This window comes from Plectropomus leopardus, chromosome 2, assembly GCF_026936395.1.
Source record: "Plectropomus leopardus strain MGB_pleo_1.0 chromosome 2, ASM2693639v1, whole genome shotgun sequence".
Classification (NCBI taxonomy): Eukaryota; Metazoa; Chordata; class Actinopteri; order Perciformes; family Serranidae; genus Plectropomus; species Plectropomus leopardus.
Genome location: NC_142177.1, coordinates 11,190,886 through 11,216,048, shown reverse-complemented (window position 1 = coordinate 11,216,048; position 25,163 = coordinate 11,190,886). Strand labels below are relative to the sequence as shown.

At 38.0% G+C, this 25,163-nt stretch overlaps 1 protein-coding gene across 1 annotated transcript in view; it reads left to right on the top strand.

The window, feature by feature from the left end:
• mapkapk2a (MAPK activated protein kinase 2a) overlaps nucleotides 1–25,163 on the top strand; it is a 37,228-nt gene that overhangs the window by 9,124 nt on the left and 2,941 nt on the right. Inside the window, exons 2-7 of the mRNA XM_042500836.2 lie at nucleotides 15,290–15,429; nucleotides 23,072–23,136; nucleotides 23,393–23,472; nucleotides 23,630–23,756; nucleotides 23,856–23,931; nucleotides 24,026–24,150. Of these exons, the coding sequence (XP_042356770.1) occupies nucleotides 15,290–15,429; nucleotides 23,072–23,136; nucleotides 23,393–23,472; nucleotides 23,630–23,756; nucleotides 23,856–23,931; nucleotides 24,026–24,150 (613 nt within the window). The remainder of the gene's footprint in view (nucleotides 1–15,289; nucleotides 15,430–23,071; nucleotides 23,137–23,392; nucleotides 23,473–23,629; nucleotides 23,757–23,855; nucleotides 23,932–24,025; nucleotides 24,151–25,163) is intronic.

Below are 25,163 nucleotides of genomic sequence, written 5' to 3'. Positions count from 1 at the left end.
GGTTTCTTTTTTTTTAATGTTAGAATGGCTTAGCATGTTCCTTGCCACGGACATCCTATCCTTTGCTGTGCAGCATTTAAGTTCATATTTAAATGCTAAGTTTTTGTTTAAATTAATAACTATACAATTTGATTTTACTTACTGGCACATTGGTCAACTGGAACTGCAACTTAAATGTAGTGTGAAGTAAGAAAACAATGCTTGAGTAATAGCACTTTAAGACTCTGATTGTCATTTGTGAATGTCTGGATTAGGAGAGCCAAATTGATTGGCAAGGTGTAACACAACTCTGCTTGTGTGTGTGCGTGTTTTTGTAGAAGATTATGCACCTTATCTTCAGAGAGAGTGAACTATTTATATTTTGGCAACTAGTTACGGCCATATAAACTTAGGGGTTTAGACAAACAAGCCTGTTTATTGAGTTTAAAAAACTAGGGCTTGGGCGACGCGTCGATTCACAAAACGTGCGTCGACGCGTTTCACCGTTTCACACAGCGTGCCTCGTGAGAGCGTGAGCAGCGCAGAGCGTGTTGTTTTTGTTTCGACGCTTGTATATCAAGTCAGAGCGTGCACACTGCCTGCCTGAGCAGCGCTCGTCAGTCGCGTCTGAGCTGCCTGTCAGCTAAAGAACAGCTAGAGAAACGGTGGCTCGCCGTTTTTTTACGCCCAACGCTCATGTTTGTTGACTCAATACCACTTTATACTGCAGTTTAAAGTCTTTCTCTGTCACAGAGATAAGGAAATATAAGATTTACGTTTTACCTCGACTGTGTCTCTGTGGACAGAATGCCATCAGCTGCTGATACAATGCATTTTATTTTGAAACATTTACAGGCTGGGGTCGTCAGCTGTGCAGGAGCTTGCACAACTTCATAAATGAGTGGACTATGTGCTTATAAATATGAAAATACAGCACTCATATCAGCAGGCAGCGGTATGCCTTAAGGCCCAGTTAAGGCTGGACTATTTTGATCCAGGATGAATGTACTAGTTATAATTATTTCTGTTAGAGAAAAGGTATACTGTTATTCTAATTGCACTAATTTTACTGTAAGATGTTTTGTTGGACTGCTAGATTTGAGATTTGTCACTGTAACAAAGAGTAACTGTTTTGTACCTCCTAAAAGTGACTTGAATTTTAGATTGTTTTATTTATTCTGCTGTTTGATTGCTAAATGTAGATGCACTACATTCCTTTTACTTGAGTAGAACAAGCTCTTGCATCAATTTTGTTTTGGAGAGACTTTATATCAGAATGTAAAACACAGATAACCAGTTAAGACTGCGCTAATTTTTGTTGGGGAATAATGCCCTGCAGTGTAAGTTTTGAAATGTTATTTTCGGTAAATTCGTTGTCATATTAATCGAGTAATAAAAAAATAATTGTCATATCAATTAAAAAAATAATCCTTAGGTGCAGCCCTAGAAAAAACACACGTTGTTCCCCTTTTTCAGTGGAGCGCTAATGGCAAAGACTGCATACTGGACTGCCTATAACTTAGTGACAAGTGAATAGAACTGTATTACAGTTTGTGGTGTTAAAGTCTGTATGGTTTGACATTGTTAAGGCAAAATATCACAGCGTCACTTAATGCCATAAGGTCTTATTTCTCCTATCAGATCATTGTGAAAATATTTATTTGACATTTGTCACAAACAAACAGATAAGCTAAAGTCAAAGCTTCTTTGGTAAACATTTATCTTGGTGTAGTAATCTCCTTAGACATAATATGATTTACTGGATTGCAATTTATATGGTCTGTGATTGGGTGCAGCATCCACCAACCCCCACACATTGGCCGCGTCTTTCTCGGTTGCCTCCCTTTCTGTAAGGGGAAGTGTATTTGGAAGGATGTGGTGTTGTAGTTGTAACAGATGGACCCAGAACTCAGTAACCAACTGTGTCTGATACAGAGTAATTTCCATGCTGATGCAGCACTCTGTCATACTGAAACACTATATATTTATGAATGATTGTGGCTACTTTCTTAATGGGCTCTCAAATTACATAACTTTCTTTTCATAATTTTGTTGATGCCTCACTCATTTTCCACCAATTATGCTTTGTGTATATATTTTTTTTCTGCTTGGGTCTTATGATTGCTTCCTAATAAGGAAGCAAAGCGGTTAAATAGTGCTGAATGGTGTTTATGGTAAGGGGAAGTAAGTGTATTTCACTCTTCCAAAGTTCATTCATTCAACATCCTACACGTGTACTCTGTTGCTCTTATATACATATTAGCCAGAAAACTTCAATACACTAATTTGAAGCCAAAATTGGTTTTGGTGCTTTGGAAAAAAAAACAAGTTTTCTTTTAACAGAAGCTAATGGTGTTTTTACTTTTTTTTGTTTCACTAATTAGAATAATTTTTGATGAATTTTCTGTTGATCACCTAAGTTGCATGTTTTAACAGTGTTGTCTTGAAAGTCTTACATGGTGGTAAAGACAGTAGCACACATTTTTACATTTCAGGAGTAGGGAAATATTCTTGCAGAGTTAAATGAGAAGATTGATATCACTCACTAAAAATGTGTAATTGTGCCAGTAGCTGGTTAGCGTAGCATACAGAACTGACACAGGTAGAAACTGGTAGCATATGGAAAGGTAATAAACTCTGCTTATAGACACCTCTGAAGCTCACTAATAAACTGTGTCTCCTTTTTAATCAGTACAAAAAGTAGTATAAAGTAGTATAAAAATGGACTGCCTCTTGAAATTATGAGTTTTGAATCATCAGTCGAAGACCCGCAGTTGACTGAGATTGCTTCAAGATAAGCAGTTGTTTTTTTTTTAATTTTGACAGTTATTGTGATGTGCTTGTGATGTGATTGTGATTCTTTGGTCCCCAGATTTTGCTGTGGAGTGAGTGCTTTGACTTTTACGCTATTCTTTGGAGCTGCGGACATGCAGGCAGGGTGTAGACAGTGTCACAGAGGAAGAGAGTGGAGAGACCTTTTGCTCAGTAGTGGTAAATTTGCAGCTTACAGCAAGTTAATATGATGCAGTCCTTGGCTTTTGTTTGATATCTAAATGTTGTTGCACTTTTATGACCCGTTGTTAGCACTGTTAGCTTGTTTACTATATTACGTGAATGCCGCTGTCACACTGATGTGCCACGGAGCCTCATAAAACGAAAACTTTGTATGAAAAGCAAAATGAATCATTGAGTATTTGAATTGCAAAATCCATTTCGACTGGCATAAGTCTGAGTCGGGTACAGCCCTAAGTGCTTTCACACTTTATAGTAGGCTGTGTGGATTTTGCATGTAAGAGATGTTGAACTTGTTGAAGTTATGACAGAGTCCTCTGCCAGATAATGCATTAATTAGTTAAATGCTAACACCACTATGCTAACAGGCAGATGTTAAACAGGTATATTTTTTTTATCTGTGTATCAAATTTCATGGCTTGATCAAAGCGGTGGAGTGACCAACTGACATCACCGAAGCCACGCCAAAGAAAAGGTTTGGGCTAAGAAAAAGCCCAAACCATTATATACCCATAAGATGGCTCAGTTATCATATAATGTGTCATCCATGGTGTGTACATGTGTACACACACACAAACACACACAAAACCTATCAAAGGGCCAAATCTCTGGCCAACAGTGTGAAAACCCCTGTCATTTGAAATCAGCTGATAACACCAGTCTGTTTGTATTCATTCAGAGGAGCCACAAGTATCATCTCTTGCATCAGGCGCAGCAGGGGATTTACAGCGTGAATCATAAGGTTTCAGAGGGGATGAGTAACTGAGGCCAGCTCAAAGAAACAGATAAAAGCAAAAGTAAAGGCTGTCAAAAAATATGCCAAATTCCTTCTGTCTTTCCTTCATTTCTTTTGTAACTCTGATGTGTTCTTTATCTCCATTTGTCTCTGTCTCTCACAACCCTGTTGCTCTCTTAAAAGACACCAGTCCTTTTCCTCGTTGCCTCCATGCAGATCTTCCAGCCTGTATTAGGAAATGAGACAGCTGTTTCTGTGCGTAATACAGATGTAGTTCCCCCCCCCCACCCCCCGTCTGACAGCTTTTTTATATGAATGTGTGAGTGTGATGTGTGTTGTGTACTGAACACCTGCTGGCTGAAGATACTCACCTGTAAGCGTCACCATGACTCATACAACCAGTAAAGCTTGGTGATGTCATAAACACGGAGCAGCCTTTTATAATGTGAAGATTTTTCCTTTAAAAGGCGCATTCAAAATGAACTTAAAACAAGTTGTCAGCGCGCATTAGTGGGATGATTGACAGTGGCAGTGTTTTGCACTCTGTCTTAATTTAGTTTCAAGAACCTGCTTTACTCACTGTGCAGATACTACCTGTGGCTTATGACGAATGATTGCACCACCTGTGTGTGGAGTGTTTGTTTATGTGTCAGCTTAGACTGACTGATCTCAGAAGTTATGAGGAAATCAATTGTTTTATTTGCCTGCCATCTCTCTCTTTCTCCCTTTTTCTCTGAGTATTCATGAAGTGGCATCATAAAATCTAAATACAACACAAAGCTGCCCTAAAGGTAAATTCAGGCCTGTGTTTCTCTGCTTTTCTTGTCTTTATGTCAGGGTTCCCATGGCTCCTTAAAAACTCTTTAAAGGCACTGAATACATAATCTAAAAATAAGGCCTTCATTGGTATTAAAGTGTCTTAAAAACATCTTTCTTAAAATTGATAAGATGTGGGAAATAAGATTTCTCAGAATTGTTTTTCTGATGTTGCATTGAAAAATGTCAAAATAATAAAGAATGCCTCTCATATTAATGTCACTAAAAAGTCATGTTTTATTACAAGAAATGTTTTGTCACCAGTCTCCCTTACCATAAGTAACTGATGTTGGGTCATGTTTTTTTAGTTTTGGCTACTGTAAAATTGGTCTTAGATTTAATTCTAAGTAGCTTTCAAAAAGACTTTAAATGCCGTTAATCCCACTTTCTTTAAGCTGTAGGAACCCTGTTATATACAGACACAGTACCTTTACCACGCAAAATCTATACTCACAAAGTTTTACTCTTTAAGGAAAATTTCTTAGGTTTACTTTTAATGTGCACACAATAAAAAAATGACTGAAAATTTAGTCTGAGCGCACCTTTAGGTTGTTGAACTGAGTAACATCATAGTTCCCTTTTGTATCCACATAAAACAGTCTAGTTGTTTGTATGCATTACATTAACACGCTCACGATTAATATCTGTGACCAATGAAACACACACAAACATATAAACATAGATATGTTTTGGTCTTGTGAGGCATAGCAGATGTCTTTAATCAGATCATGTCCTATCGCCACACAAACATGTTTGCTGCTTCACTAAGCGCACAATAATCAAGTCTCTCTCTCTCTCTCTCTCTCTCTCTCTCTCTCTCTCTCACACACACACACACACGCACACACACACCTCTGCTTGTATATTGTTGTTTAACCCTTCTTGTCAGGTTAAGAGGCTTTTCTGATTAAGCTAAACTTAACCTGTCACCCCTCAATAATCTCTCTACTCAGAGATTTCACTGCCCATTCACCCTCAGTGTGATATTTTTTTGTGGTGTCACCATATGAACCATGGACTTTTCCATGGCTCACAAGTGGCAGGTGGAGGATGGTTTTTCCTTCAGCTCCCCCCACCACCCCACCTCCCACTGTCCTGCCCCTGTCTCTGGGGCTTTTGTGTTGGCGAAAGGAAATGTATTGTGTGCCCATCTGCCCCCCTCATCTCCCTCCTTCACAAGCTTTGCTGTTTGCCCTCAAAGGGCCAGCAGCAGATGGGGGTCTATGCAGTCACATGAGCACCAGCAGAGAGGTGACGGGGGTGTGTTCTTGTGTGCGTATACGATTGCGCATGTGTCAAGAAGATGGTGTGAAGTCTTTGTTTGTGGAGGGAAGTCTGCTATATTTAGATGTGCTAATATAAGTTTTCGGCACATGATTCTGGTTTCCAATACATGCCTAAATATTTTAGTTCCTCTCGACAGTTGGGCATCAGAGCAATGACAGTTTGACAACAAAGTAACAGTTATGAAGAATCTCAAAACAGTCCTGTGCATAATTAAGCAAATCCAAAATTTGTAGATGACTTACTTTTATTTCCTGGTTATTGATGTCAGTTTAGACAGTGTTGCAGTTAATGCAGAGACCCAAAAGGCATTAGCTAGCTAGTTATGAAGCGATAATGTTGTAATTGGAAACCAATTTTAATTAGTAAATACTTAAAATGTGGCCATAAATCCTCAAGTCAAATAAATCCAGTGTGTAATGAGACAAAAAGTACCAAAAAAAGTACTACCATCTTCCCACAAAGACATATGCTTAAGAGACTTTAATAGGCAGTTTTTAGCTTATATCCAGAAATGTTAGATATGTTAAACACTGCTAAAGTCTGAATCTTAATGAGCTATGTCATACTGCATGACATCTGAGATGATCTGAAAACTGTTTTGGTCTGTGCAATGTTCTAGGGCTAGACGGGCTGGTATAAAGACAGCGGCAACTGCGTGTTCTATGCCTGCAAAATATTTTCACAATATCTCTGGAAGAGATGTAGAAAATTGTATGATATAATTTGATCTTCTGACCTGCTCTGTGATCATAAAATGAGGCATGCAGGGTTAGGAGAACTGAAATTTGAAATTACTTCAGATTTTGGAAGATGTATCTAGTTTAGCTTGTGTCAGATCACTACTTCCATTGAATAACTAGTCATCACATCCTCTGGTGAAAAGAAACTGCAAGCAACACACATGTGTCACAAAGGTATCATTTCCATCTACTTCCTCCCCATGTCAACAGTGGACTTAGCAGTGACACCGACCATGGTGGTTAAGTTCCATATTGGGGAGAAAATAGGGAAACAATGACATGCTAATGGTAGTCAGTTATTATTCAATTCATGTTCTATTGTATGACAGAACGTCTTGTTGTAGTTAAACCATTTTATGTATACCTATACTTGTGTATGTGCGTATTTAAAAGTGGGCCCTACTCAACACCAAACCCATCCTTCAAAGCTTGTTCGAAATGCATCCAAACCCAAACAGATCATGACCTCTGTTTATATATCTTTGTTTCTTGTTTTCTTCTTTATTTTCTTTTCTTTTCATTTCTTTTTTTCTTTTCTTTTCTCTTCACTTTCTCTTTGTCCTCTTCTTATTTTTTTTCTCACTGTAGTGTTTTTTCCTCCAACTTATTTGACTTTTATTTCAGTATTTATTCCTTACATGCTGTCCCCTGCCTTTGTATGTTTTGTTAATAACATTTGATTTTTGCCATTTTATTCCTCAGTATGCCCATGTTGTCCATGTGTATGCACTAATGAGTAAATAAAGAGGGGAAAAAGAAAAGAAACAACAGGAGAAATTAGCTCAATGTCATCTAGTGCTCTGGGTTTTTAGCAAGAGTGGAAAGGTTGATTTTCATCCTCTACATGGTTATGGCCCCACTGCAGCCACACTAACAGTTTACTGGGCAGTTGTCATGAAGTTGAGTAGTAGTTGAGTAGAATTTTCAATACATTATAGAGAATAAGAATTGTTTTTTTTTCCTGTCATATCTGTAGTAGAAGTGGTCATGCCTAGAAGAATAAACAGAGTCAAACAAAACTGGCTTGTTGAAGAGATATCAAGTTTACTGCAATTTTGTGGCTCAGTTTCATTTTTAAAATAATTTATAATGATCCCTTTCATGCCTTTTTAAAAAATGTACACATTTTGCCACTTAACATTATGTCAATACATTATAGAGGGTGAAAGTATAACAGGATCACAGTTCACCAATTCTGTCCGAGGCCAATGTTTTTTCTGTCCAAAGGTTTATGTGTGTTTTTAGGCATTTTTCTGCTCTGCTGTGACGCAGAAAAAAAGACTCATCCTTGTTTGTTCTGTTCTTCCCAAAGGGTGGTTGAAGTGTGCTGCGTGTTCAGATTAAACAGAGAGTAATACACCAATCGCCACACTAACACAGTGACTTTTTATTGGCCAGTCACCCCTCAAACCCTGACTTCTCACCATAACAATTTATCTATGACCTATTCATTATTTGAAAATTAAATAACAGCAGTGTTACTACTCAGATTAGAAGTATGAGTATGAGTTATCTCTTTTCTTTGCTGTCTGTTAAGCAGTCTTTTATCTCTTGCTTAGTTTCTTTCCTTTTTTTAAGAGTAATTTCCTTTCTTATTTTTTTCTTTCCTACTTAGGTTGTTTTCTTGAAGTTCAGAAGTTAAGATTTATATTTTGCAGTTACTGATTGCCTACCCTTTCATACATCTTTATGGCCTAAACAAAGATATAACCTCACGTGCAGACGATGGACACAGTATCAGTTTCACCTTTCAGTATTCCGTGCAATTAGTTTTTGCAAACCGACAGATTTTATCAAAAGGAGTATACAATTTTTTTTTTTTTTTAAATAAAAAGACTACTGTTTATCACCTGACTGACAGGACTTGGTAGCTGTCAGTTTGTACAACACTTTAAAATACTGCAGCACAGCAACAGTCAGCTGCAATCACAGCTTCCAACAGAAAACTCTGCAAATGTAGTCAAATGTGTGAGAAATAATGGATTGACTCTTCAGAAGCTATTTTGTAAAGGTAAAAACCAAGCGTGTAAAAATAACTTGGCCATAATTTACATGTGCCTGAACTCCACGCTTCTGTGAGAAAGGACTAACAAACAAACAAGAAATGATTAAAATATGCTCTCTGCATCATAACAAGAAATTAAGAGCACTGTGATCTGATTTGGTTGTTAAGGCAAAATTCTAATGAAACTTTTGATTTGGGTCAGATCAACCGAAAAACCTTCACCATCTAATAATAATGAAGTGAAAATGCAGTTAGTTTATGGCAGAATCATCAATAGTCTAAAAACATGTTTTTTTTTAAAAGTTTTTCTTGATCCTGCCCCGAATCACTGAAGGCATAAAAGGGTCTGCTGAAACGCCTGAAGCAATAAGAAACCTAGATATTAAGGCAAACACAACTCACGTTGGTGCTTAGGACGTAAAATATGCTAACATGTTCCTCTTCTTGACTTGTTTTTCTGGCTTTTTAGTTTAAGATTCTGTTGTTGTTAGTTCTCCCATAAATGATAAAACTGGTGAAATCAGTCACATTGATCTACAGGCCCAATAGCTTGAACCAGTTTTCTTTCCTAAGTGTTAAGTAGAATCGTTATGGATTGTTTAGAATTTATCCTCACAAATTATATATTTTATATATATTGGCGTGAAAAGCAATCTTGAACAAAGGTAGAAACAGAACAACCTTATTGGCTTTTGTTTATTGAAACATGCACAAACACTCTGAGTACGGCTGTGAGGGTTCATGCATTCTATTGAAACTGTCACAATACGGGGTCACGGTTCGGTGCACGCAGCCACATGCAGAGTAAGTGTTATATAGATTGATGCACATCATGTGGAACGAAAGATCACACGTGCGACTTCTGCCCATGGACTTTTAGCCGTATGATGTTATTAACGTGCTGAGGATAGCATAGCAAGCTGATTAAAGTGCAGGTCAGTCATACCATGACGAGTGCAAATGAAACATCAAAGCTAAAAGACCTGTCTTTAGGTTCCAATCCAGCGACAACAGCAAGATGAGAGTCGTGTACAAGACAATGGTGTGTCGGCATTTCTCCACATTTGAGGCATATGTGAAAAGAAATACATCCAACATGCTAACTCACATTCAAGAGCATCACCCAGATGTGTCAATCACTAGGACAGAAAGAGAAAAGAAACTAGGGCCATAGTCCCTGTCCCCGCTGTTTTAAAGCAACCATTACTGAAGCAACTGGCATTTATGTTGGCATTTAGCAAAAGTGGAACTATCTGAAACACTCCTCCTAATGTACAAGTTTTATTATTTTTTTATTGTTCTATTGTTCTATTTATTTTATTTTTATCTTTTTTTTTTCATAGTGAGATGCTTTTCTGTTTAGTAGCCTGTTGTGACCTGTTGCCTTTTGGGAAAGTGTTGATTGTTTATACAGTGTTATACATAAATGTGTGAAATGTTTTGTATTTTTATTATCAAAATAGTTCACAATAGTTGCTTGTGGGATAAATGCTGCCTCACTCCCCAGCAGGATTATATTGTCTGTCTTTTTTATACTTTATTTTATTTATTGTTTTTTGTTAAAAACATAAAAGACAAGATGGGGAACAGACAGGGTCATCATAAGTTGCATAGGTTACATTTCAGTAACAAGGACTGTGCATCCTTTAAGTCCATGATTGTCCTTTAACATCCTACAAGGTCCTTGTGATCCATGACTCTGATTCATGAAGAGCCAGGTCTTCCCTCTTTTTCCTTCCCTTTTCTTTTTAAGGAGGGGGGAGTCTTCCACTTATTAATAGACCCCAGTCCATTCTGCTTATCCTAAAACACGATTCTCCAAACAAGACAAACATATGAAATAAAATAAAACAATTACTTCAAATTCAAATAGGATTTCCATATTTCCCAATATTTTGCTTATTTTTCAGTGGCATGTCTTAGAGAAAAGGTCAGTTCTTCCATAGTGTAAATTTCCTTAATTTCTTACCATACAGACCTTGTTGGAGGCTCTTTACTCAGCCATTTACTGGTTATTGCTTTCTTTGCTACCTGCTAATAACATTAATAATATAAATATCTGTCCTGCTTTTTTTAAAAGATTTTTTTGGCTTTTATTGCCTTTAATGGACAGGACAGTTTGTGTTTAGTGTGAAAGGGGGGCAAAGAGAGGGGGTGACATGCAGCAAAGGGTTGAGGCCGGAATCGGACCTGCAGCCGCTGCTTGTTAGGATACAGCCTCTGTAAATGGGACGCCGACCTATCCACTGAGCCACTAGGTGCCCCATCTGTCCTGCTTTATCAATCCAGTTGGCACATTTCCCAAATAAATAACACTAAAATTACAGTCAAGTTCTAAGCGGGCTATTCATGGAATCTCTGTAATCTTTGAATTCTTTGTACCAGATGTTAAAAGGCACTGCAGTCCAGTTAGTCAGTTTGTCTAAATGCTTCTTTGGGGTTTTTTGCCCAGTATTGATGAAAGAGTAATATTTATCTGGTTTTGTTCAAAATTCTTCCATTTTGCATCACACTTAGGATCACACTGACTTTTGATCACACCGACATACCAAAAAACGCAACTGTGCTGCTGTCTAATAATCCTCCAAGCAAGGAAGAGCCAGTCCACCTTTGTCTTTGGGCAGTTGTAATGTCTGAAATCGAATTCTTGGTTTTTGCTTTCCCCGAATAAAGGCTGAAATCATTCTGTTACATTTGTTAAATTGTTAAGAGGTATTTCATCAAGGCAGTGACTGAAAAACAAAAAAGCAACCTGGGTTATATGTTCATCTTTTTAACATCTATATGATTTTTCTCTTTTCATTTTAGCAATTGCCTTACTTCTTTTTATGGGATTATGTAACCCATTTACATTAAGGGTGATTATTTTGTATTTTTGATGAAAGATTTCAGTCAGTGAAAAAGAAGAGAAAGTGAGCCGGGTGTTCAAGCATCCCCAGATGACCTGAACAATAGAACTGTCTGTGAATCAAAATGAAATGTACCGTAAATACACACGTTTAACATTAGTGACTTCCATCTTTGAAGTGTGAACTCAACTTCTAAGTTAGGGGAAGGGAGCCTTTAATCCTGAGGGAGCCCCTCCTAGTGCCGACTGAAGTCTCTGACTGGATGAAATCAGAGCAGTGCACATGTAAAAACAATTATCTATTCCCAGATGTGTTCATTTTCACTGTATTAACACAGTTTAATTGTGGTATTATGATACAATCTTACGGGCTTTCTGAAAGCTACTCAAGTCATTTATAGCACACAAGTTTCTCATGTTGTGTCTCTGCTGCGTTTGGGACTAGTGGCAGCATTGTATACTGAGGGTGGCGTCAGGGAGGGACAGCTCTATTTTTATAAACTTTTCGAGGAAACCCTGTATGTTGTCTTCCTCAACCCCCTCAGGGATTCTGTGAATGCATATGTTGTTTCTGCACGAACATGTCTCCAGGTCTGTTAGCTGGGCTCTGATGTTCTCCTGAAGTTTAAAGGTGTGGGAAAGCACCTTTTTGGCCTTGGCGCTCCACTCCGCTATGTAAATCAGTGAAAATAGCATTTAACTTCTGGCTGACTTTTTCTCTGAAGTCGGCAAATTTGTCTTTAGTTGTCCCATAATGCAGTTAAATCCTTTTTTCATGTCCAAATGGACCGCCTTTATCTCCGTGATGATGTTAGCTTAAATAGCTTCTGTAGCCTTTTGTTAAGGTGGCTTGCTAGCACTGTCGCCAGTGCCTTTGCTTTCAACCAAAGATTTATCGCTGATTTTCACATTTTGTTGAGTCCTCTCGTCCTTTTAATTTCTCCTCTCATACTATAATAAACAACTTTTCTATCTGTATTACCAGTGCTTAGTTATGGGGGACTATGTTCGTCTGGGAGCCTCAGGCTCATACTGCCACCTGCTTCTGCACCATACCGGAAGTCCCTATATTGTCTGTCCTGAGACTTGTCTTTTCAAAACAAATGAAAAGAAATGGATCATTATGCATTTGTGTCACAACAAAAACTGGTGTATGAACTAAACCGTGACTTCTGTATTACTGCGATACCCCTATTAAATAGAACAGAGGCGTGCTTAAGTTTAGGCACTTTTGGTTGATTGGAATGTGTTATGGTTGAACTGGGTTGCCTGTTTTCACTGGACTGAATTAAAGAACATAATCTAACAATGACTTGAGGAGGGTGGGGAGATAACAGCCAGTACAGTCAGAAATCAAAGTATTTTCTCACTAAGAGTTATAATAAGGAAGTAATGATTTTAAAAAAAAAAAAAAAGAGGTACGGGAAAAATGGAATGTTACCGATCTGCAGCAATAAAATAACCAAGTTTCCATAGTGTTTGTAAACGTGTTGTCCCATTTCATGTGTAACATGATTTTTCTGACTATCCCAGTTTCTTATGTGCATGTAAACATACTGAAAGTTTTGTGTGCCAGGCCAGACAGCAGACTGGATACTGTGGCTCCCCCAGCACTCACTGCCCGCTGGAATGGGGCCCACTGTTGTGTTGTGACCGTGGGCAGGGTTGGAATGTAATACAGCACAAAATAGACAGACGATGGCTCATTGTCAAAACTCCAAGGCTGAATTCTTTCCGTTGACTGACAAGGATATTTTAGGGTTTAACTTGTGCTATTGTACTGTAAATTATAAACAGCACAAGCACTTACTTAAAATTAGATTGTCACCTTTTTACAGTTGATACTCTTAGCAGCTATATTACTAGAAAAGTTGTAAAACTACTATGAGTCAGATTCTGTTTATTATTTGTGTTTTGATCTTTTTTCAGCAAAGAAAGACTTAAGTGTTGCCTCTGCTTTCCAAGTAAATAACATCAAAAAAGTAAAATGGCAGTCACAAAAAATACAGAAAATCACATGCAAAATAAAAATGCATTGTACTTGCATTTTTGTTTTAAAATTTAAATAAACTCTTAAAATTTAAATAAACTCTAATAAGCGCTTGTTTCTTTTCAGCTCCAAGTATGAGTCTCTTGCGTTTGTTGTCATCGATGGCACATGGTGTTTCACCATCTCCACTGAGCACTGGAGACATTTATACCTATTACGCTACTGCAGTTGCAACAAAAGCTCCCTGAGCAAAAAGCCAATTAAAGTTATTTATTTATGTTGTCAGTGCGAAACTAAACATACAATAAATAAATAACAATAGCAATTATTTTTTTCTTAATGCATTGCAGAGCTATTAAATTGGTATGCATTGAATTGATTATAATAACTTTAAAAAATTTTAAGTGTACACTTTGCTGCTATATGATCTAGGAAAATAGAAACTTTGAGACAGGCTGGAGCTCATAGTTCAGAAGTTCAGGCCTATATTTGACTGAGCAACTCTTTTACTACTGTAAAGGAGACAGCCAGTTTCCTGTAATGATCTCTGTGACATTTGCAGCATAATTTACAACTGGCATGGTCATACATGACCCTTTCCAATTTAAATTCTACTGAACAGGGGTACTAGCTTCTAAAAACTCTTACTTAACTTACGTAACTCACTGACTGCTTTGTTTTACTTTCATGAACATTATTAAGTATCATAGTTTTATGTACTTGTTTCAAAGAACATGTCTAAGCTGTCATATTTCCAAACGTGAAGGCTTTTTGTAAGGATTTGTGACTCTGATTCTGACCACAGGTCCTGTTGCCATTTTTAATACAAGTATATACCCCTCGCACATCAACAGCTTGTTTGTGCAAAGTTTTTTTTGAGTTATCAGCAGTGTATGGCATGAAATGTTTGCTTCGTTTGTTTTGCCTAATGAAACAAGAGGGGAAACGTGTTAAATAATCTTTTGTGTGCAGTGTTCTAACAAAAAGAGCTACTCAAATTGCCTAACCAACAAGACAAAACAAAAATACAAAACACAAATGACAACAACTAAGCATTATGGCAAGAAGAAATTTGTGAATATAAATTATACCTTTTGCGAAGAATAATTAAATGAACTTGTGGGGGTTTCCCTAAAATCATATATTTAACAGAAATGTCAACTGTGTTAATTAATGTCACGAAATGACCAAGCTGTTTGTTAATTGCTTGCGCTCCACCATTGTGATGAACATAATACCACTGGGTTACAGCGGGGAAAAAACTATATACCCACACAAAATTGCGAGCACTTTGATACTAGATTTAATTACAGCCCTCCATGAGGTCTGAGTCATGCCAGGTACCATAAGGCCAGGGTTCCTGAGTGTCCTTGAGCTGCATGCTGAATTTCTAAGTATTTCAGAAATGTTTCTCTGCAGCTGACTCTCTAGTTTGACCTCCTTGTGTCAGATGTTGAGTAAGAGTAACCTTTTACTGTTAGAGATTTATGATGTAGCAACAACTAATAAAAAAATACAAATACATTATGACACAACAGTGTTGTGATTTAAACCACAGGTGCTTCTGTTGAATGGTGCATTGATCTAGTGACACACAGAGGGTGCTACATTCACACAAGTATGAATTGGAAAAACTCTACAAAATGTTTTCAGGATTTTGCCAGCTGAGGGCAGCACTGCACTTGTTTCTCTTATGTTTACTGTTAATATGGTGTAGTAGTGACATCCAGTCTGTCCTCATGTCAGCTAATCGAGAGGAAACAGGCTATCAAACAGTAGCAGTAACTTGTAGTAGGTTTTATAATTAAACTATTATTATTAGATTAACTGTTCATATAATCAGCCTCAACCTCTGTGTGTCTGTCCTTCTGTCCAGATGCTGCAGGATTGTGCCAAGGCTCGTAGAGAAGTGGAGCTCCACTGGAGGGCATCACCTTGTGCCAACATTGTCCGCATCATTGATGTGTTTGAGAACCTCTATCAGGGCAGGAAGTGTCTGCTTATTGTCATGGAGTGGTAAGTACACAGTCTTTGTGACACACACACACACACACACACACTGTGTGGTATTAAGTTGCTGTGAGCTCTAACATTACCACCTTTAAGCAGAAGAGAGAAGATTATGTTTTTTCTTAGCCCTCTGTGCTGCTGCATGGCATTCGCAGCAGCCTCGACCTAAATTATATTTTGATTACTATATTTTGGAACTGTAAAAGGCTCTACAGACTGTCCTGGACATATTTCTTGGCAAAAGCTATTCAAAACTAGTATACATATATATTTACATCCACCTTTAACCCAGATTAGTCCAAATGACTTAAAGGTCCAGTATGTAAGATTTAGGGGGATATTGGTAGAAATGGAATATGATGTAATGCATGTGTTTCTGTAGTCACATGAAAATTAGATTTGTTGTATTTTTTGTTACATTTTGTAACATGTCTACATAGGAATTGGATCCTTGTCCACGGAGTCTGCCATGTTGCACCGCCATGTTTTAGCAGTAGCCCAGAGCAAACAGTAGCAATGAGCAAACCAAACACTGGCTTTTTTTTAAAAAAAATTTGCATTATCACATCTGCCACCCTAGTTAGCAACCACTATGCAACAAGCCAAACAGGTTAGGAAAACACAATGACTTTTAACATGAAACTGCTTTATCCAGTGTTTATACCTGTTTAAAATACCAAGTCTATTTTTCAGGGAGGAAGAGACCTCTGCAAATAATTTGACTCTCAGTAACAACCTCCTGACCAATGACCACTAAAGGAATCCTAACTAGGAGTTCTTGCTTGGCACACAGGAGAGTTTTTAGCTTATTGCATTGTGCAATACTCACCACCAGATGCCACTAAAGTGTACACACCGCACCTTTAAATGGACAAATATACTCCATAAAGTTCAATGATTTGCCAGAACTACAGATATTACTGTATTTTGATTGTGTTTTTTTATTCAATAAGAGTTTAGCTTGTTTTGCAATACTGTACATTACATCAGACATTCTGGGTACTGATTTAATGTCCACGTTTAAATGCAGTCTGCAGTTTCCAGTTTTGAGAAGGCAGGTACGGGAAAGCCTTGATAACCCTAAGCAAAGGTGAAGTGATAAGCATCTTGTTCTCTGTATAGTTGTGAGCACTTTTCAGCAAGGTAAATTATTGTAAATCTATAGTGTATGACCTTAGTAGAAGATGACCCATTTCCTCTAAATGAGTGCAGTGTCTTTTCCTTCTCTTCGTATTTCCACCTTACAGCATTTTAAACCACCAAACCCCCGTCAAGTTGTCACACGTGCACTCATTAGGTTTGCGGTTGCTCTGCTGTGCAGAGTTAGTGGACGTGTCTGCCTACACACTCACATGCAAAATTGCTTTATCTGATGACTAATTTCCTTGAGAACATGCACAGCATGAGATGGCAATAAAGAAAAGTGGTTCTTCTGATCAGGCTGAAACGTTTCCTAGAATATCACATACAAGAGGCTTTGAGATTAAGATATTCAGTCTGCTTGACTTCAGATGCTGCAGAAACTGAGTTCATCACACTGATGACCTATATTCTCTCATGTTGTGTAAAGGGTCACCATGTTATATGTCAAGTCACCGTGATAATTTAGGGAATTCAGTGATGGTCCTTCATTGCTGTAAATACGGACTTTTTATTTCATTTAATTATCAGTCCTATATACATAATCCTTGAAGACTCAAATACTCAACAGCACACCAAAGTTGCAGCACGAAAAAATCCTCAACAATTACACAGTTCACTCTCGTTTCAGGTGTGTTTGCTAAAATCTACAGTGCCCAGCTGCAGATAGCCATGTCCTTCCCCTGTGACTCATGCTGTGTGTTTCAACTCTCATACTACCATACTATATAGTATGCCATGATGACATTGTCCCAATACATAGTGTGTCAGATGCAGTATGACAAAAAATCCCAGGATGTTGTACTGCAGAGTTCCAGAGTTTGCAGTATGCAAGCCAGCATGCTTTTCTGGCTACTCTGACTCACCATCCTCTGTGCAGTAGATGGGACATCACATCAACTGAGCCGCAAACAGCTGACAGCACATTAAAGTGACTGCTGACGAAAAGTTGAATAGTAATATTAGTATTTTTTTCATCATTTAAATGAACAAAAAAAAATCATAGAGATTACCGACAAAGCACAAAATGAACAAAGCTATGATAGAGGAATGCGTATCTAGTCTAATTTTAGTAATATAAAGTGTTTGAATCAATAATGGATGCAGTTGTAACTTAAGGGTTAAACTGCATACATCACTAGAAAAGCTTTGCCAGTAAAACCATTGTTTCCTGTTGTACAGTGTGCCTGTCCTGCACTACTCTGGTGCTGCTGTGCGATGTGTTTTTTTCTGGTGGTTTTTGGACGTGCATAAAAGTTCAAATATTTTAAACTTTTCAGCTCAAGGCACGGAGTCGCACCACTCATCAATGTCACTTTCGACCTTGCACATGCAGTATGTGCACGCAGCCCCCCTCCACAGGTGCTTGCAGTTGCTTTTCCAGATGCCTTTCCAAGGTGTTTTGGGAGTGGTTGTGCCCAGTGCGATGCATCTTAGTGTGATCAGCCCCTAACAACAGCAGCGCTCTCCGTGTTGATCTCTGTCTCTGAAAGCTGTGCGAGTGGTGTTTTCTTTGCTCTCTGTGGTAATGAATGTATGAGCAAGAGGATCAAAGTTCAGGGTGCAGTGTTGTGAAGAAGTAGTATGTTCCAATTGTGTGCATACCAAATGCAAAAGCATGTACAGTGTCAGGGCAGCTGCAGTACTTTCTAAAAGTAAAAATAATGAGTATGTGATGTGGAACACACCCCTGATGTGGCCACCTCCTTTTACCTGTCAGTAATAGGGCTGTGACGGTATGAATTTTTTCTTACTGTGTTTAAAAAACAAAAAAACTGTGTATCACACAGTTCGGCAGTTAACAGCCAGTGCACCCCCAAACCCTTCGCCCCTGCTGCCCCTCAAAAATGTTGTTCTAGGCTACAATAGTGACTGCAGGCACAGAGGCTGCATCAGAGTCCAAAGTAGCATATTTTCAATGAATTTTTTATATCATCAAAAAGGAAAAAAAAACTGAAAAAAAAGAGCGAGGTTGGTGATGTTCCCAGATCTTTGCAGGGATAACCTAACCCCAGTGCTACCAGCTGTTTCTTTTGCCAACCAACAGAATAAGTAGCTTAAATACCCACAGGACCTTGAAAAAAAAAAAATTAATTAAATCAAAACAACAGCATCAACAACAACAGCAACAATAACAACAAAAACCGGCTGTGCTTTTTAAAGCCTTCACAAGACTGTGGTTTCAACATTGTGTTGCTAGGGTGAAATTTCTTTTATTTGCAGATACAGCAAACAAAACCACAGTACATATCTAAATATTACCTTTTTGACCTGGCTTTAAGGAGAGAGACATACTGTATTTGTCTAGTTATTAAACCTTAGTTAACATTATAAATGAAAGGTATTTTTGACAATGACTGTGAAGAATCCACAAACTACCAGGTGTAGACTACATACTAAAACTGATGGTTAATATCGCACCTTGTCATTTCTTTTTTATCATTAGAGCAAAAATAAACTAACGTAGACTATATAAAGTCTAAAAGGTGAGGCTGAAAAGTGTAAGAAAATCATGTAATTGATTTTTCTTTAAACCAATATTGGAATTGTGATTCAGTATAAGATTTTTTCTTTTCAAAGTTCCTTATCTTCTGTATTGTTTACTATATTTTCTATATTATTCACTTTACATAAGCAATAAATCATAAGTATTACCAGCATAACACTGGATACAGTCATCATGTAAACTGCTCTTTTGTGTTGGCCAGACCCACGTGTTATGATGAAATCAGATGAATTGTTGCATAAATTTTGTCTTGCCTTGTCAACATGTGATATAACCATAATGACTTAAGTCGAATATGAATCTTACTGATCTCCAGCCAGTTAGTGTACGAAATTACTCAAATTTAGGTGCACCCTGACTTTGATTTCAGCTTCCAGACCGTGGTTGGGAAGCAAACAGCCTCTGCTCTAGTTGCCGACACCTGCCTGCTGTCACCGCATCCACCGCAAATCTCTCTCTGTCTCTTGCTCGACCAGACACGTGCTAATATAACATGTAAACATGTGGATTTTCACTCAGTTGTACTGGGAGCTATCACAGCTTGCACTTGGCATTTTACAACTCATTTGCTTTTTTTGTTGAGCAAAGGCCAGTGTGTGTACATGAACCCCACAGGGCCAGGTGCTTTGGAACCCCTTTTTTAAACCGCAGCTTTTGTGATGTCAAAAGTGCGTTAGATTATGTTTTGCTGTTGGCTTGAATGCGATTACTTGTTCAGTCTGCCGAAAAGGTCCATTTAATGAATTTTACAAAATGTCATCAAATTGTTGTAAAAAGCAATTTTTGGTGCGTTTGGAAAAAAAAACCCCAAAAACAGACAGCTGTGTATTGGGGTTTTTTCTAACGGTTATGATATCTCCAGCAAGTGCATCTTACCATCCCTGCTAGTGCCGCGTCTCCCACAGTACATAAGATGTGAAACAAATGTAAACTGAAACTGTGAGGGTGTTACAGGGTGTCTGCTCTGATGGTGTTAGATGTGCACTCTTAGCACTTAGTATGTAAGAATCTATTCTGCTGAGAATTCACACTTCACCTCTACACATTTTCAGAAACACAGGGTGGGGACATGAGACCTCACGATCATCTCTACCTTTGACCACATAAGAAAAACGTGTGACAAATGTTTGCTTCAGTGCTAGAGGCTTCCCACATTCGATTTCCACATTCCAAGATGGATGGCGCTACTGTCCGTTTGTCAGTATGCAAAAATGCGAATGTGAGTGATTGATTATGAGAATTTTGAAGTGTGCTGTGGTTTAGCAGGGCTGTCCCACAGCTCGAAGACTGCGGGTTCTGCTCTACCGTTAACACATGCATGCCTGAAGATTCGGTCTGTGTACATGTGGTCACACATACAAAGTCGGTCGATGATTGGACCTGAAACTCACACAGTCACACTGAACAAAAGATAAAATGAAACTTATTAAGTGAGTGACATATTTTTTTCAAACTCATTATCATACATATAGAATTCAGCTTAACAAACATTGACTTTGTATTTGTGAGCACCAGTTGCTGTTTTCAAATATGCTTGATGAGTTGTTTTTTATACAGCAGTAGGCTATTGTAAACAGCATTATAACAATAAAATTTGTGCATTTAAAACAATAACTAGCATGAAACTTGCTCAAGACATTTGCATGTTTAAGACCATGAGTCCTTGCTCAGCTCTGTAGAGAAGACCCCTTTGCTCCTAACCAATTAGTAGAGACTAAGAAATGAGAGGAAAAGATGGCTCTGCATAGTGGGTCTAATGCACATGCCAGGCTTTATCCTTTTCTTCTTCTTTTCTTTGCCTCAGGCAATGCTTAAATTGACAACTTACATTTACATAGCCTCCCAATGTCTCCATTTCCAGTGAAGCAAAAGAAATTTGTGTGATTTACTGACACAATACGGCTATAAACCACAATATGTCATTAATTCACGTCCTTGGACAATATAGATATTTATGCAAATGGCTTTTGAAATGATTTTTCTTATCAAAACTATTATTTAGACCAGTGGTTATCAAGAAGGGGCCTTGAGTGAGTGCCAGGGGGTCCCCCCCCCCCGCAAAAATGGCAAATAGTTCATTTTCACTATATAATTCACTATATGTGAGTAAGAGCTATAAGGGTGACTATTCTGATCATAGGTTTGTTTCACTTCCTCTACGGCTATCTCCTCAACTGTATGTAGATGACAACGAAAGATTCTTCATCTTAATCACATCAATCAATCAAAATCTTTTCAGATGGAGGTCAGTTAAGCGAATCTTATCAAATGTGGTCCTGGGACCTTAGCCTGGGTCAATTTAGGGGATCTTGGCAGGAAAATGGTTGAGAATCTCTTTAGACTAAACAGTCCAAAAAACTTTTCTTGGCTAATTCCTAATTTTTAAAAGTCTGACCTGCTGATTATGATTGTGGCCTATTGCAATTTTCTTTCTAAGATATGACAGCAAACACTTCTCTTACTTTTATTTTAATGAAAAAGAAGCCAATGGTATGTTCATAAGAAGACATTGTCAGTTATGTAACTTTTACATTTTTTCTAAAACTGCGTCAGGTTACAGAACCTTCTCCTACTCTAACTGGGTTTGGAAGCCTATTGCAGTATTTGCCACTCTAACAGGTGTATATGTTCATACAAATGATTTAAATATCAGAGAAGAAGCAGAGAAAATATTAGTATATACTGTCAAGCCTGTGTAAGAAACTATCAGTTTTGGCATACTGGTCATACATGTATAAAAATGAAAACCAATATGGCTTGCGCTTGCACAGTATATTCTTGATACTGGTCCCCAGGGTTTGCACAGAACTTGGTAAAAGGAGCTTTTAAATATTGTGCCCCCTCTTGTTGGAGTAAGAAGGACCTGAAATTGCCTGAGCTGATACTATCGGGGAATTTAAGTCACTTTAAAAGGATTGAGAAAAGAGCACTCTTGGCCAATGTGATTGCTGTCTCACTGCACCTTACTCCTTAACGATAACTACACAACGAAACCACACTGACAAGCGCATTTGCAACCCTGCTCACCCACACGAGTGTAAGAGCCATAGAGTGAGCCCAGTTTATCACCCAGGAGTGGGAAATGGCCAACATATTTCTTCAAACTCACCCTTTCTGCATACCGTTCCACACCAGACACCTCTGTCCCAAGTTAAAGGTTTAGTTTTTTTTAACAGCAGGGGACATGTGAATGTCCAGAAATGCATTCATTGTATAGTTTGTGTGTAACATTTATACCCTACCTCAGAAATAAAAAGTGATTCTTTAATTTGATATAGAAAAGAAGAGAAAATGCTGTCTTTTGTATGATTTTTGTTTGAAATAATTAATAGAATATTTTTCAACATAATTTTTCTGTAATCTCATTTTGTATTGAAAAAAAATTGCAAGAAAATCGTACCGTGAACCCAGTATCGTGAATCGTTACATCCCTAATTAATATGTGTGTGTGTACACACACACACACACACACACAAGACTGTTAAATGTGTCTTTTATAGCTCCTGCTGTGTAGAGTTTTAAATAGTGAGCAGTTTGCTGACCTGATCTGATGCTTAGTTATGTGCAAATGATGTGAACCGGTCATTCAGTTAGTTTCAGTAACCACGTGTGGTGGTTTACCAACAGACCACCCCTACCAGCAAACCTGTCAGGTTAAATGTGAAATAAAAAATCTGCATCCTCTTTGCTCTCAAACAACTGCCTGGGTGGGCTGTGTTTCATTCAGCAAGAAAATCTTACACTGTGACATGCTGTTACTTTGACTGAGCTCAGTTTCCCCTCTGTGTACCCTTTCCTGTTGATGTAACACACCACCACATGTCAGTGCAAAGATATACTTGTTGACTTTTGTAGTATCTGTGTTGACCTTTTTAATTTCTGCGTTTTAAGTGCAATAGAGGTTCAAATATAAAATAGAAAAAATAGACAAGAATAGAGGTTGACATCAGTCAAAAGTACACCAAAAGTGTATCTACTTACTTTTTTTTTTGTTTTTTGCAGTATGGATGGTGGTGAGCTTTTTAGTCGAATCCAGGACAGAGGTGACCAGGCCTTCACAGAGAGAGGTAATAAGCTGATGTTGACTCTAAACAATCACTGCAGTCCTAGCAATACTGTTGTTTTTTTATTACGTGATTAAATAGTACAGTGGTTCAGATATGATACTACACCCACACAACTTCATGCAAATCCTTATTGTTGTTTTTCAAATTTGTTGCTGCTGACACAGTGTTGAGTTATTCGGCCCAGACGTATTAGTTAATGCAGTACTCGATTGGCCTGTAATCTCTGTTAAGAGAGCTTTTTGTCTCTTTACTTCAGAGGCATCTGACATCATGAAGAGCATAGGAGAGGCCATTCAGTTCCTGCATGCAATCAACATTGCACACAGAGACGTCAAGGTTTGTATCATAACTTTGTATTATCACACTTTCTTATCTTTACTGAGAAATCACTGCAATCGGAGAGGAGGGATTGAAGGATGGCTTCCATAGTTGCCGTAACTGACGTCATAACTCTTGTTTATCTTCTGGCTGTCCTCCCCAATCTTCCTTGCAGCCAGAGAATTTACTGTATTCAACGAAGAGGCCCAATGCCCTGCTCAAACTCACAGACTTTGGCTTTGCCAAGGAGACCACCTCTCACAACTCTTTAGCTACTCCCTGCTACACACCCTACTATGTTGGTAAGGTAGTTTCTGTGTTCACCTGCATATTCACTCCACACATTGGCTTATAAATAATAAAAAATGATGCTTAACACTTTTATTCCTTTCTGTCTGCAGCCCCAGAGGTTCTGGGCCCAGAGAAATATGACAAGTCATGTGACATGTGGTCGTTGGGTGTCATTATGTATATCCTGTAAGTCAGTTTTTGCAATGTCTCTTGAGCTCTTCATTGTATACAATTATTTATTCTGTGCTACAGCTAACATTTGATTTTAAACCATCAACAGGTTGTGTGGATATCCTCCTTTTTATTCTAACCATGGTCTAGCCATCTCTCCTGGGATGAAGAGGAGGATCAGGATGGGCCAATATGAGTTTCCCAACCCTGAATGGTCTGAAGTTTCAGAGGAAGGTCAGGCAACATACAAACATGTACTTTGTTAATTTATATGAGCACTGGAGGTAGGCTTGTCCTTCTTTTAAAAACTGATAGAAAACCAGATCATGTGAAGGACTTAAAGAATCTATCCCTCCGTTAAAGAAATACGTCAATAGTCTGTTTTGGGTTTAAGAAAGTGGAGCACCTGCTGTATACTGGTCTTAAACCAACAACTTTCATACAAGTCAGAACAACATTTCACGACAATGTTATTGTTTCACAAGCTCACAAAATTTTGGCCTTAACATGCTGATCAAGAAATTGAAACTGATGCCGGTGTTTCACCTCCTATTTGCAACCCTCATATTCACTACAATTGAAAGTGATGTCTTATTTCTTGATTAATGCAAAGCTTTTAGAAAGAAAAGAGAAGTTAACATGATGATTTAGCATATACACTTGTGATCTCTTCCTCTATTAGAGGGCTGTGTCACTGTGTCACTATATGTAAAACAGCAGAAGAGCCAAATAGGTTGCACTTATTGTAAGAGACTCCTTTAAAAAGCATTGCACTGTGTGCATTTTGCTTCTTCAAAAAAATGATTTCTTAATTCAGTTATTATACCATCATCAAGAAAACAGACATGGTAATATCTCAGTCCTTAAAAGGATAAACACTGGCTGCTAGCGGCTCATCTCCATATATAAATACCTGCATATGAATGCAGATAAATGTATTAAATGCTAAGAAAAACCTTAATCGTCATTAGATGATAGCAGGTGAGTTGCAAGATTACATTTTGGCCAGTGTGTTTGGACTCTTTTGCTCTTCACACAGAACCAACCAAAGCCCGCTCAAACTTTATTGGTCAAATCTACGGACTACAAACGGAAACCTGAATAGTAACAAAATGTTGTCTGCATTCATATGCAGAAATCTGTTTATAGAGATTAGGGCTCTCAAATCACTCACACTTTATTTTTCCTAGTTACATAATGGACATCGAGCATGGGATTCTATAAGCCCTTTACTCTGATGTATATGC